Source organism: Oreochromis niloticus, linkage group LG13, assembly GCF_001858045.2.
Source record: "Oreochromis niloticus isolate F11D_XX linkage group LG13, O_niloticus_UMD_NMBU, whole genome shotgun sequence".
Lineage (NCBI taxonomy): Eukaryota > Metazoa > Chordata > Actinopteri > Cichliformes > Cichlidae > Oreochromis > Oreochromis niloticus.
Genome location: NC_031978.2, coordinates 20774052 through 20788033, shown reverse-complemented (window position 1 = coordinate 20788033; position 13982 = coordinate 20774052). Strand labels below are relative to the sequence as shown.

Below are 13982 nucleotides of genomic sequence, written 5' to 3'. Positions count from 1 at the left end.
TGAACTGCTGACATTACTGCTGGGATAAACAGCCCTCCCATTTTCCAGAGAAGACTGCAGTGATTACTTCTGTATGTGTGTGTGTGTGTTAACCTCCCGAGACCGTGTATTAATGTAGAGACACTTCACTTTTGCTCTGTAAAAACTTTGAAATTTTTAATATTGATATCTTTAAAAGTATGAATAAGAATAAACACAAGGCAAATCAAGTACCTTTTGAATTAAGCAATGGCACGGGGAAAACATGTTTTAAGTCAAAGATAACAATCAGATTAGTCCTCATTAAAGAAGAAAATGGCAACAGTTTCATGAATGAAGTGCTAGTCTCCTACTTCAGTGATTATTAACTTCATCTGTAACCAGATAAGGGGACTAGGCCACCTTCGTGGCTACCAAGGCCTCCATAATCATGTGATGTAATGAAAACAAAAGTTGTTTTCCTGTGATTAATCACCTTCTTATCTGTTTAAATGAGCCCTGTGTTTTCTTGAGATAAGAAGATGAATCTCTTGCCTCATCAAGAGAACATGCATGGCAATGGATAATGTAATTAAGAAAAATCATTCCAACCAATCTCAAACTCAAACTCCGTCTGCATCCGTTCTACTTGTCCATCTGTGAGAGTACAAGAGCATCTGATAAAGTTATAAGGCTTTCCCCGCATTGTTACCACAGCTTTATTAGCTGGAAGTTTAGCAGGAAATCCCTTCAGTGTGAACCGCTGACACACAAACACATCTGCTGTCAGAATACGTTAAAACATGAGTTATAAACCTGGAGTTGTCAAAATTAGAATCCTTAAATCAAAAACACTAAGCACACCAATATGTTCTTATTCACACTGATAGAAAACTTCCTTGCTGACCAACTTAAATAAAATGTAGTGTTTATTTTTGCATAGGATTATTATGCAGATCTTAATCTATAGTTTTTGTATAAAAGTTTTCTTTATATGCAAAAAAAGAAATGAAAATAAAGTCAGCTCAGTTCTATTGTTTTTCTCTGGTATTTGTATTGGACTGTTTCATATATCTAACTTTTTATGTTACTTAGAGTGATATCCTGCTTTTTTTTTGCAACTCATTACTTTTGACTTGCATGAGAACATGAGCTCATCTGTTCCTTGTGAATTTAGGAACTGGCCTTACTCATGGTGTCACGGATTTGCTGATGCAGGAAAATAAATCATCTGACCTGAGCAACTGAACTGTAAACACAATATTTATGAGGACAGTTTCCTTAAGCTTTTATCCACAATGGGTTTTTTCCTTGACCTTTAAAATAAGACAGAATATCCAGGAATTAAAACAAATAAATTAAATTAATTAAAATAATTACTGGCAGCTGCAGAATTTTAGCAGAAAATGTGATCCAGGACAGTCCCATGATATTCTCCCAGTTAGCAATTATACTGTAAAAGAGTAGGTTGAACAAGAGATTGTGTGGATACCTGAAATGATTAGGATTACCCATATCAATCATCTTGTTTTTTGAAGAAATAAAGGTAACGTCTAAAAAACGGTACATTCATGTAATTAGTACAGTAAGTATCTTTAATTTTGTGACAAAAACTCCCAGTGCCACAGTAAATGTTGCACGTAAAAATAGGTCAGGTTAAGATTAAGGAAGTTTTTGTAAAGTAAACCGTCTCTGGGGGTGTAAGAAAAAACAAACAAACCAAAAAGACCTTCTGTGAGCAAAAGTGTGACAGAAACAAACAAACAAACAAAAAAAACACCCAAACAAACAAAAACACCCAGAAGCTGTTGGGGCTCAGATGGTTAAAGAAAACAATTCATGTAATGAGATCCATGTGTTAGATGAAATAAAAAACATGCAAATTTTGCAGATGATCTAATGATCTGTCATTATTTTTACCTTCTCAGTTTTAATCTAATGACAGCAACAGTTTTGGTTGTATAGAACTGAAGAAAGCCCTTCTAATTATTGACTCTTGCCTGCCACCTGCAGGTCTCTTGCTGGTATGCCTCGCCTCTCAGTGACAATAGATTTGTGTTCTCTGCGTTTTGTTTTTGCAGCCGTGTACCTTGGTAGCCCACTGTTTCCTCTGCTGTTCCAGTATTACCTGGTATGTCATCTAATAGAGTTATTACAGTTTCATATCAAACCCAGCAGCATCTTCAATATCCTTCATCAGGCGCCTGTGGCTCAGCTAGTAGAGCAGGTTGTCAATCAGACTTATGGTTTGATCACTAGTGCATATATCCTCAGGTAAGATACTGAACCCCAAGTTACCCCCACTGCATCCATCAGAGAGTGAGTTTGTGTGTGAATGTAAGAAGAAGTGCTTAGATGTAAAGGTAAAGGATTGCATGATTGGGAGAATGAGACTTGCAAATAGAAAGTGGTTTGAGTGCTCAAACTGAGTACAAAGGTAGTCACTCAGTTTACTTTCTAGCTGATATAATTATGTTATCTACATATTGCTAACTCAAGGCATCAACACCCTGCTGTATTTCAGGTTGTAGTTAATTATTTTTATTTTGCAAACACAACATGGAGCCTCAAGATATAAATTCATCTTTAAAATTCAGGCTTTATTAGGAGATTGGATGTACGCAACTGTATGTAATTCCTGGACTTGTTACAAAGTGTGTATTACGCAAAATCTGAGCCCTCATGCAGGAATAACACTGAGTGACAATCAGAAGTGCCAATTTTTAACTGGGTGCACAGTTCTAAGTATTTATACACTCAAAACAAATTATTTATGCCCCAAATGATAATGTTATGCGATTTAAGTACATGTAAATTTAGTCATTTTTTGCATTAGTACAATGTAAAACGTTAAATTAAATGGAATCTGGGTGCTCTACCGGTCTTATTTGGATAGGTGGCGCTCTTATTTGAATTTGTGTTAACCTAGGTAAATTGCCTAGTCTTTTAATCAATAATTTATTGTCATTCCTCTCCCATCGGTCTCAGTTACGTGACCAGGATCTCTCCTGTTCTGTGGAAAAAGAGAAGCAATTAAAGATTTAGCTACTCGTTGCTCAGGCGTTGGAAACAAAGTGAAGAGTTTTATATAATCTGATTTTAAACAGTGTATTGTCTGGTACAAGCAATCCCGGAAAAACTTTTAAACACTTGAAAAACTAAAAAAAATGCTGTGTGACAGGAAAACACTTCGAGTAACGCAAAACATATTTTCGAAGGGCAGGTAACTTTAAAGAAACAAAAGCAGATCTTTGACAGGGTAATCTATGCATAACGACGGTTGATGGATCGTTTTAAACCATACCACACCTTTGACTCAGTGGTAACACGCTGAATAGTATTTTTCCTTTCTATGTCATCAATGCAAAGAACACTCTTCAGTAAGTACAACTGTGATGTAGTCGCCCTTGTGTATTTCGACTGTATGTTGCCTGATGATGACTCCAATATATTTACAATGGAACATACTGGACCTGTCACTTCTATCTGACATATTTAGTTGTGTTGTCTTCCAAAATATTCTTGTTTCATTGTTAATAACAATGATGTAACAGCCATTCTACCTGCATTAGCTTTAACTTTGATTTTTTAGGTATTATGTCACCACAAACCTCAGCTCATGTGATTGAGATCTGGCAGGCAGGAGTGGACCAGCAATGGGCCGTCATTCTGTATGTAGGACAGAAGTAAGTGTTGGCTGTCACAGAACTGGGCCAATAATAATTTTGCCGTTTGGGACCTGAGTCTCCACGCCTCAGTTAACCCCAGGCCCCCCTGTGAGTACACTGGGGCGTTTCTTCATCTACCCACCATGACAGCCATCTGTGGTTAGCGAAAATATCTTTTTGACGTCTCTCGATTGTTTTGACTGGAAATCGAAAGACAGGCTCGGCTACCTGCCAGGGGAGAAAGGGGAAGTTCTTGCGTCACACGCCCTTTGTCGCCGCCACATCATTTGATGCCTTCATAAGCGCTTGAAGCTCGGATTTTCCCCCACAGAGTAAAAGCTAAACGCTTAGATTAGGAGCCAGCCTCTTAGCAGTGTGCCTTTTTTGGGTTTTATCTATCCAAAGGAACTCCAGGGACGACAGCGTACCAACTCGATACGCGTTTGTAGTATAAACACTCTTTTTGTAAAGGTATTATAGCGAGATTACCGACTGCACTTGAAAGCACCAAGTGGCAGGTTTCAGTCAGGGGAAAGCGGTTCCTCGTTTTGCTCTTTGTCTCTATTACATCCCTGCGTGTAGGATATATGCTGTCAATTTAGGACGTTAGGCGGTCAAATTAACACCCGTAGACAAACGTAGCTTAGTATCACACCGGTGTGATACACCTCTTAAAAATGCTCCAGTCTTTAGCCAGCAATTCCTGTGTGCGTTTGATACAGACTCACAAATCGACGTGGTATTTCGTCTCCCTGGTGGTGGGCTACCTCCTCTATCTCATATTCGGCGCAGTTGTTTTCTCATCGGTCGAGCTGCCCTACGAAGACCTCCTGCGGCAGGAACTGAGGAATATTAAGAAGCAGTTTCTCCAGGAAAATGACTGCCTCTCCGAGGAGAGGCTGGAGCAGTTTCTTAAGAAGGCGCTGGAGGCGAGCAATTACGGGGTTTCCATCCTCAATAACGCCTCGGCCAACTGGAACTGGGACTTCACCTCAGCGCTGTTTTTCGCCAGCACGGTGCTGTCCACCACAGGTAGGGTCCTGGGCAGGCCGGGTGATGCTGCAGCCGAGCAGGTGCGCAGCATAGCGCAGAAAAAGCGCCTGACAAGGCCACACAAACCACGGGTCTTAGTACAAATGGGACACACACATTGTGTGTGTGTGTGTGTGTGTATATATATATATATATATTTGTATATTTATATATATGTGTGTATTTACAGCTAGCGATAGAAATTTAAACATCTTCTTCTAACAGCTATAGCTGTAGAAGCAGGCCTTAACCCTCCCAGTCAGCCACACATATTCTGCTTTAGGCAAGTGCATCAGCAGACACGTGGTTTTCTGTCATTTTTCTTAAGGTGTAAGAAATAGCTTTGTTAAGTTAGAAGTTATGTATTTGTTTTCCCAAATAACTTCACAAAGGGCATACGTGCCTTGCTGATCAGTCGGCGCACAGGAAGAACTTTAGCCTGACAGATTGGCAGCAGTGAGGTTACAACATACACTGTAGTAAAGGTACCCTGTGCCCCAGTTTCTTCCTAAATGGGAAAATAATGATCGTAGTATCTTGTTTTAAGTCTCAACAGAATTGATGACAGTAAACAGGACTTGACTAAGGTCTGCGTTTTTGCCTGCGTGTCATTTTACCATTCAGTGTCAGACACTCCCTGTTATTGTTGGATATTTTCTGTGGCCTTTGTTACGTTACAAAAACACATTACTCAGTAAATGTGCAGTGACAATTATGGTATTACCTAGGGCAGGTCTTATTCTGAAGTGATGTAGTTACACTGTAGCTGCTAAATAACAAGAGGGAAAGTGTAGGTGAACTATTTGGGATTTTTGTCACAAGGAAACAGTTTTATCATTTGCATGTTGTGAGACGGTAGTCCTCTGTTTTCAGGCTCTTTTTAGGTCTGTTTTAGGTCAGGTATGTTCACACCAATGCAAGTTTAGAAAAGTCAGCAGAAAGTTGTTCAGCACGACTTAAACCAGACCACAGATACTGATAAAGCTTAAGCAGACAGAAACATGGCTGCAGAGAAGGTGTAGGAATGACTGTATGCATACTCATATAAAGCACGATTAAAATATAAATCCTGGAATTGGAATTTGCAAATCTAATGCGCTCATGTTTAATTCACAATCAAACACAGAAAAAATAAAATGTTTAAAACTGAGAAAATGCATCATTTTAGGAAAAATGTTTGCTCATTTTGAATTTGGTTGCAGCAACATGTCTGAAAAAAGTCACAAAAGTTCTGTGTTTTCCGCTGTTTAGCCTCCCCTCTTCTTTTAATGACAGTCTAAACATCTGAAGGAGACCAGCTGCAGAGAAATACTTTTTGGCATTTGTGGTGCTTTTCCAGATGTGCACAATGTCATTTCCATAGTCACTGGTTTGCACCCCCATACCATCAGAGATGCAGGTTTTTGAACTGATCGTTGATAACAAGCCAGATAGTCCGTCTCCTCTGTAGTCCAGAGGATCTGGTGTCCATGTTTTCCAAAAAAAAACCTTACAATTTGTTTGTTCAAACTTACAAAATGAGATTTGGCTCAGACAGGACCTACTTTAACCTGAAAACTGTGTTCACAGACAATGATTTCTGGAAGTTTTCCTGAGCAGATTCAGTGATTGTGACAACAAAATCATTCCTGTTTTCACTGCAGTTTCACCTGAGTGCTTGAAAATGATAGAAGTCTGCTACTGATTTGTAGCCTTGTCTCTTGCACACAGAGACTTCTTCTGAATCTTTTGATGACACTGTGTACTGTGTAGGTAATGAGATGTTTACAGTCATCACAGTCTTACATTTAGGAACATTATTCTGAGATTGTTCTGCAGATTACTGATACAGTTTTTTGCAGGTTGGTGAACCCGTGCTCATCTTTACTTCTGAGAAACTCTGCCGCTATAAGATGCTCTGTTTATACCCAAGCCTGTTACCTACCTGTTGCAATTTAATGTAGTTAGTTGGCAAAAAAAATACTACTCACTTTTCTAGACTTTTGAGATCTGTTGCTGTTATAAAAGTGAAAATTAGCTAATATATATACTTTTTTAATGAAATAAAACGTTAGTCAGTTATCTTAAATTTAGATTGAAGTCCAACACAAAATGCATTAAAAAACAATTAAATTAAATAACTAAATAAATAAATAAATTTGTTGCGTGCCACTAAATACTAAAAGAAGAAGTCATAACTTTTATATCCTCCAAACGTTTGGTTTACTCAGTAACTGTGATGCAGGATGTTCCTGTTAGTTAAATTGAACTCTCTTCCCATGAAATACACACAAGCTACAATCTTACTGTGTACTTACAGATCGCCTTTCATGGTAAATATTTGCTTGGTTCTTTCCTGCAGTCGCACCTGACATGGCAGAAGAAAGAACAACAGACTATGATTTATAGCAGTGATTACAGAGGCGTTGCAATCCTACATTATTCTGCAGCTTTTGATGGTCGTAATGTTTTTCCTCTGCAGGATATGGGCACACAGCACCACTGTCAGACGGCGGAAAGGCCTTCTGCATTATTTACTCCGTGATCGGCATCCCCTTCACCCTTCTATTCCTCACTGCTGTGGTGCAACGGATCATGGTATTTAGCACACGGAGGCCGATTACGTACATCCACACACACTGGGGCCTGTCCAAGCCACTGGTGGCCATTGTTCATGCCACTGTGCTTGGCATGTTGGCAGTCTCTTGCTTCTTCCTTATCCCTGCCGCCATCTTCTCGGCGCTGGAAGAAAACTGGAACTTCCTGGAGTCCTTCTACTTCTGCTTCATTTCGCTCAGCACCATTGGCCTCGGAGACTACGTGCCCGGAGAGGCGGCCAATCAGAAGTTCAGGGAGCTCTACAAAGTGGGCATCACTGGTGAGTGTCGCTTTTGAGAGTGTTATTAGCTGACTGTCCACTTTGATTCTTATCAGAGGTTTTTTAGTGATATTATATAACTAAATTATTCTGTAGCTCTATTATTTTGGTCTAATCACTATTAAGAAAATACATTTTTGGATTGCGATATCGTTCTTAGTGCCTCTGATCCTCAAAATTACAACATCCTTCATAAACTAGGACCTGCTTTGTTTACACTTAAAAACAGCACTCGCTTCCTAATTAAGCTATAAAGTGAGGAAAGAGCCTCAACAAGTCACACATAGTGTCAGAATGTGTAACATGTGCTAAAGTGATAGTCTTTATTTGTTCAACTCTCATTTGGAAGTAACAGCTGTAGAATACAGCCAGAGTTTGACATCTGAGCTCATTATCATGGACGGATTAAATTGAGGGTGGTGTAAGGGATAAAACAGCAGATAATGCAGGACAGCAACAGGACTAACACGTCAGAGGGTGAGACAGGAACTTATGCTGTTTAAATAGACCAGCAGATCAGGAGGGCGTGTTTGGTACGATGAAAGCAGGGCAGTGTTATGTGTGAGTGAGCCAGTTGCCTGCCCAAATTAGCTCACAGGCTTCGCTTCATTTAAATTGCAAATGTGTGAGAACGAATGCTGTTATTTTTCCGATGTGAGAAAAATCACTTTTAGTGGGTTTTAATATGGCCAACTTTGATCTGCCACTTTGTAACACAGTTAGCCGGGTCTATCTTTGACCTGTTTGTGAAAATTACACCATGCGCCGTGTTGTGAGTGCATGCATCAGAATTACAGGCACACACGTTAGGAATTACAGTGCAGCTGTAGGTTTTATGTCATCATCAAAGAACACGTGGTGTCTAGGATATAGTTTTTCTACAGTAAAGTAGAAGTAATCAGTGCCTTCTAGCTGAGTCTGCACATTCAATTTCTTAAAACCTTCAGTTACAATTGCCAGTTATATGCATGTTTTTTAATGTGTTTAAAGCCATATTAGTTATTCTAATAAACAAGGTTAGAGCAGTTTTAAACCTGGACGATAACCTACTGGCGACAGCAGGAAGGTCGTGCCTGCATTTTCTGGTTGTCTTGTGCAGCATATTCTTAGCAGCACCCTGAGAGTTAATGGTAGCTAGAGTGCAAAAAAGTGAAACTCATTTAAACCCATAGAGTCTTGGCAGGGAGTGGGTGCACACGAATGTCAAATGTTACTCCACTCGACTGTCTCCAGCATTTGTGATGTGGGTGTGTGGTCAGAGAGCCAGAGAGAGAGAAAAATAGACGTCAATTTGTAGGCACAATGTGCCAGTCTGTAGGAGGAGACGAGGCAGGAACAGAACGCGTCTGTTTGCATGAATGGCTTCAGACACATTTGTACAACTTCCTCTGTGAAAAATTACATGCATCGGAAGTGATATGACCATAACTGTGTTACCATTGTGATGTAAGTGGAACAACTAAAAAACAGCAGGCGTTTTGTTCAGCATATACTGAACAAACTACCTCATTTGCTAAAATCTCTTCAGTCTTGCCTTTGGGGTTAAGCAGCCACTCCTTCTATGAGTTGCACTCGGGATTTTGCACTATTCAGTGCATTCTGTATATGTGCATTTTGCCCCTACTTGAGGCTAAAGAAAATGCTGTTACTTAAATTGATACAACAGTAAAGAATAGCATTTCCTACAAATGCCAGGCTCTGTTTTGATATGGAAAAAACCACCAACTATCAATGTTACACTATCCTTTCCATTTTCTCTTTGTCTCAGTATTCTAAAGCATGCTCCTTGTTTTTGTTAACGTGGATGGTTTGCACTGCCCTCTTGTGTTGATCCATAAAACAACAGTGTTTATGAGTAAATCCACTGTGTTTGGATCAAGTAGCAAAACATCATCTGCACCCACCATGCTGAAAAAATATGCTGCATTATAAATGATAAATATGCTGCAGGTATGAGATTAAGTCAGGCTTTAAACCTCTATTTAAATCCAAGGGAAGTGATTTCACATCAGGATTAAAGAAAATGCTTTTAATATGGTGTTAATTACACTGCAGATCATTACTCATATGCCTCCTAATCCCTGCCTGTTCTTTTTTTTGTCTCATCAGTCTACCTGATCTTGGGCCTCATAGTCATGCTAGTGGTGCTGGAGACCTTCTGTGAGCTGCAACAACTGAAGCAGCTCAGGAAAATGTTCTACCTGAAGAAGGAGAAGCCGGTCGACCGCCTCGCCATTTTGGAACACGATGAACTCTCCTTCACTACGGTGTCCAACAGCGGCACAACCCAGAGCCAGGACAAATCCCAGACGTTTGTTAGCGTCCCGACTCTGGCCTCTCCCAACGACGATCCTATGATCCAGTAAAATTCACTTATTAAGGGATTAAAAATGTAGAAGTGGGGTGGCAAGGCTATTGGCAGAGAGAATGAGTAGATCTTAGCTGTAGGCTTTGTTTAACACTCAGCCCTGCAAATTGTAGTCGTAAAAGAAAAAAAAGAGACTTCTCAGATCAAGCAAACGTTTTCCTTTAGTGAACCACAATACTGACAATAGTGTTACGCAGCAGAGATTAAAATTGTGTATATTAATAAGGCAGAAAATGAATATTGTAACAGTGGCTATAAATACAGAGGCAGTGATAAAAGAAAAAAAAACTTCTGCTGTATTTCTGTCCTACAGACGCTCGGCACCATTGAAAGCTGCATTATTTATTGCATATTTAGGAATATTTTCAAAGTTAGGCTTTCTTGAATTCAGCTAAAATGCAGGACAAATCTCTGTTGTCTGTTTTAAAATAGTACATAAACATGTGTGCATCTTGTAAATAGAGATGCTTGACAGATATGTGGAATGTACATAATCAGGTTAATGTTTGAAAATGTAAATGTGTGGTGACACCTCCAATTATTCCACGCCGTGAAGATGATTCAAAGTGATGTTGATACATCTAAAAGGAAACGAATTATTTTAAGCTGTTTACTTGAAACGTGTCATCACATTTTTATTTAAAAGTTGTTTTTTTAAAAGTCTAATTAGTTTATTGCTCGGCACAGTTTGTCGCGCTCCTCGCTGTTGAATTGGCTCCCGCTGAGTTTCAGGTTCCTGTTTTCGTTGCATATTATGTTTTTCACGATTGATTTATGAGGTTGACATCAGAATATATCCTGAAAACATGATCGTTTTGAGAAAGCTTTTTAAAAAGCAGGCTTTTTTTCCCCCGGCGGGCAGCCGATTAGAAACACTTTACAAGCATGTTGCTTTTCTCTTTCAGTCTGCTTGGGTCATCTTCATAGAGGTGTTAAATATTCCGGTCACACTCCACATTGTCATATTACATCGGGAAAAACATCGGGAAAAACATTTGTGGATTTTCTCATGCTGCAGCTCTGTTTGGGAGTTGTTACTGTGTCAAGAACTAGAATTTATTGATTCATCTGAATGGCTTAACGTGTGCTAAAGTGTCTGAAAAGGGATGTGACGTTAGCCAGCTCAAAAAGAGAACTGCAGAGGGCTGACCCGTGGCGTTTTACCTTCAACAAAGAGAGCTCAGTTTGCACAAACACCCGAGTACAAGAATTCCTGAAAGCCTTTTTTTCTTTTTCTATTGGAAAGACATTTTTTTGTTCATAGATACTTTGTAAAACTTGAGAATTGCTCTAAGCTAGAAAAGAATAGTGTTGAACAGCAAATTTTTTAGCGTATGTACAAAGTTTGAATAAAGAAGTGTACGTCTTTGAATATTGACTGGGGAAGGTTTACAAAATATTCTCGGTAATTAATTTAAGCAATTCATTTCTATACACGGTGCAATAGGAAAAGAGGAAATTATGAACTCCACAGTAGGAGCGCAGCTAAATCCCAGTTTTTATCCATTGTCTCAGATTTAAATCGAATTAAGTGACTTTAAATGAGCGAGTTTTAGGACTGAGGGAAAGTGTTATGTCAGATACAGCAGTTTCACGGTCATCATCCGTCCTCTAACGCGTGCTGCTGTAATGAAAAACCTCGTTTTCAATTACGGCACCTCCCGTTTCTGTGAACAGTGACACTGGCACAATCTGTTTTATGGAGATAAAGTTCTGACCTCGTCTTTCGCATCAGGTTACAGCTTTTCATTAGGTTTTGAATGTAATGTTTTTTAATGCTTTTTTTGCTACATGACATTTAAAGCCCCGTGAGAGTGCAGAAAAACTGACTGCTCTGCTGACTCTAATTTCAGTTTCATTTGTTTGGAACAGTGCATACAGGTGTCATGACCTGAAAGATTACCACTTGAGTTGGTTCACTGATCTGTAACAGTGTGTTCTGTAGATCAGTGGTTTTTCTCTCTTTCTATTTTTATGCCAGTATGGTCCTTCATGGGAACTGTGAAACACTGATTTTGTTCAGATTTCTTCAGGAGAAAAAGGAGAACTTGAAACTTGGGTGTTACTCACCTTAGTTTTACTGTAAGATGTTTAATTGCTTTGTAGACAGATTAAGCAAATTGATGTTAAGGCTTTGATCCTACATGTTATCTCAAAGGCAAAAGCTGTCAGGTGAGGTAGTTCTAGCTTTGATCAGGGAATAAACATTATATGAAGGATTACAAATGGAAGTACACTGACATTATTTATTCATGCTGAGAAATGGCATGTTTGGAGTATTTGTATTCATGAGTTTTTGTACATATCTCTTCAGTGGTGGATGCTATAGATTCACATTTCTTGTTAAGTATTTTAGTGTTGCAATACTATGATTGTACATGAATACCATTGTGTATCAAAGTTTTACATGAACTTCATTTCAGCATAGGAATAAGAAACAAATAAACTGTAAAAGTGTGTCTTAAATAAAGTGTTTGTTAATAATTAATTGGAGTTCTTCATTTTTTTGTGTGTGATGAATTGCAAAGTACAGACCCAAAAAGTACAGACCCAAATGCTGGCTCTCAGGATGACACAAGTAAGATAAGATAAGATAAGATAAGATAAGATAAGATAACTCTTTATTGTCATTTCACAGTCATACTTAGTACAATAGTACAACAAAATTGGAAACTGTCCATGTTGGCACTAAGCACAACTAAACAACAAAACGCAACACAACACAGTTGACTTTAAAGTCGATTTTTTAAAAAGTGTAAAAAATGTAGTAACAAAATACTAACCTTTATTTTTGCAATTGCAAAGTCCAAAGCCAACAAAGTTAATAACAAAATCCAACACAAAATTGGGCAAGCTAACTGAATCTAAAGTACAAAGCAGCTGGTTGAGAACAGTGGTTAGCACTGTTGTCTCACAGCAAGAAGGTCCTTGGTTCAAATACACCATCTGGCCGGAGCCTTTCTAGTTTATTGTCTCCCCATGTCAGTGTGAGTTCTCCCGGGATGCCTCTGCAGTTATTGGGGTTAGCTTAAGTGGTGAGTCTACATTGGATGTAGGTGTGAATGCAAATATGAGTGGTTGTCTGTCTCTTTGTGTTAGCCCCGAAACAGGCTGGCAACTCTCAGCCTACGGCGGCCAGGATAGGTTACAGCCACCTACCCGCAACCCTGAAATGGATAAGCAGAGGCGATTGGATAGCTGGGAGAACACAATGTGACAAAGACTAAAGGGGACACTGACCTCCCTTTACACAAGACAGCAATTAAGGGGGTAAGCGAACACAGCTGGGTAATGAGATTTAGGTGATAGTAATCAAAGACAACGAGACAGGAGAGAAGGTAAAACTAAATGTAAGATCCTAGAAATAAAAAACCGCCACAAGTGATTGAAGCGAGAATGGAAGTGATAACTAAACAGGGAAACACAAACATGTACGTGAACTTAATATAGGGGAATTGACACAAGAGGATGGAACAAAAAGCACTGCGGGAACAATTAAACTGTTATGCAAAGAGGATGTAAGAACTTACGAGTAAATTCCCTAAGCAAATACATAAAGTTGCAAATATAACCACCAAGCAAACTAAGAATCAAACGGAAAATATATAAATAAACAAAAGTTGTCATAAACTCAAAAACACTTGTTCAAAGACCCAGGATCATGAGAGGCATTTCATGCAAAATGCTATAAAATTTAAACGCAGGAAAATTAAGTGTTAGCTAATAGGAAATGTGCCCCAACACCTGTGTGTCTCTTGTAGTAACACATGATAATATGAAGGGGAAATTTGCAGTCACTTTCTGCTGGTTTTGTGTGGGAGGAATTGAAAAGTAAAAGCAGAACAAATAACCACAGGGTCTTTTCTAGGCTTTTTAAATATATATATGTATTGATGCTTGAATGCACCATTACGACCTTAAAAATGGATATGGGTGTTCATCACACTTTGTTTCTGCCAGTAATTCAAGCTGGAGGTGAATACGAGGCTCTGCAGGATCTGAAAGAAGTGATTAATCTGAAACTATTTCTCATTTCAGCAAAAAAACAATAGTTAGGCTCCTGGGAAACTTTATGAGAGAAAGGACATTGGTAGCTGTT

The 13982-nt window shown here is 39.0% G+C and overlaps 1 protein-coding gene across 1 annotated transcript; it reads left to right on the top strand.

Moving 5' to 3' along the window:
• Positions 1-3812: 3812 nt before the first annotated feature.
• Positions 3813-12371, top strand: kcnk1b (potassium channel, subfamily K, member 1b). The gene is made up of 3 exons (XM_003441001.5): positions 3813-4658; positions 7120-7515; positions 9625-12371. The coding sequence occupies exons 1-3, from the start codon at positions 4304-4306 to the stop codon at positions 9879-9881; spliced, it is 1008 nt and encodes a 335-aa protein (XP_003441049.1). The 5' UTR covers positions 3813-4303; the 3' UTR covers positions 9882-12371.
• The last annotated feature ends 1611 nt before the right edge of the window (positions 12372-13982 follow it).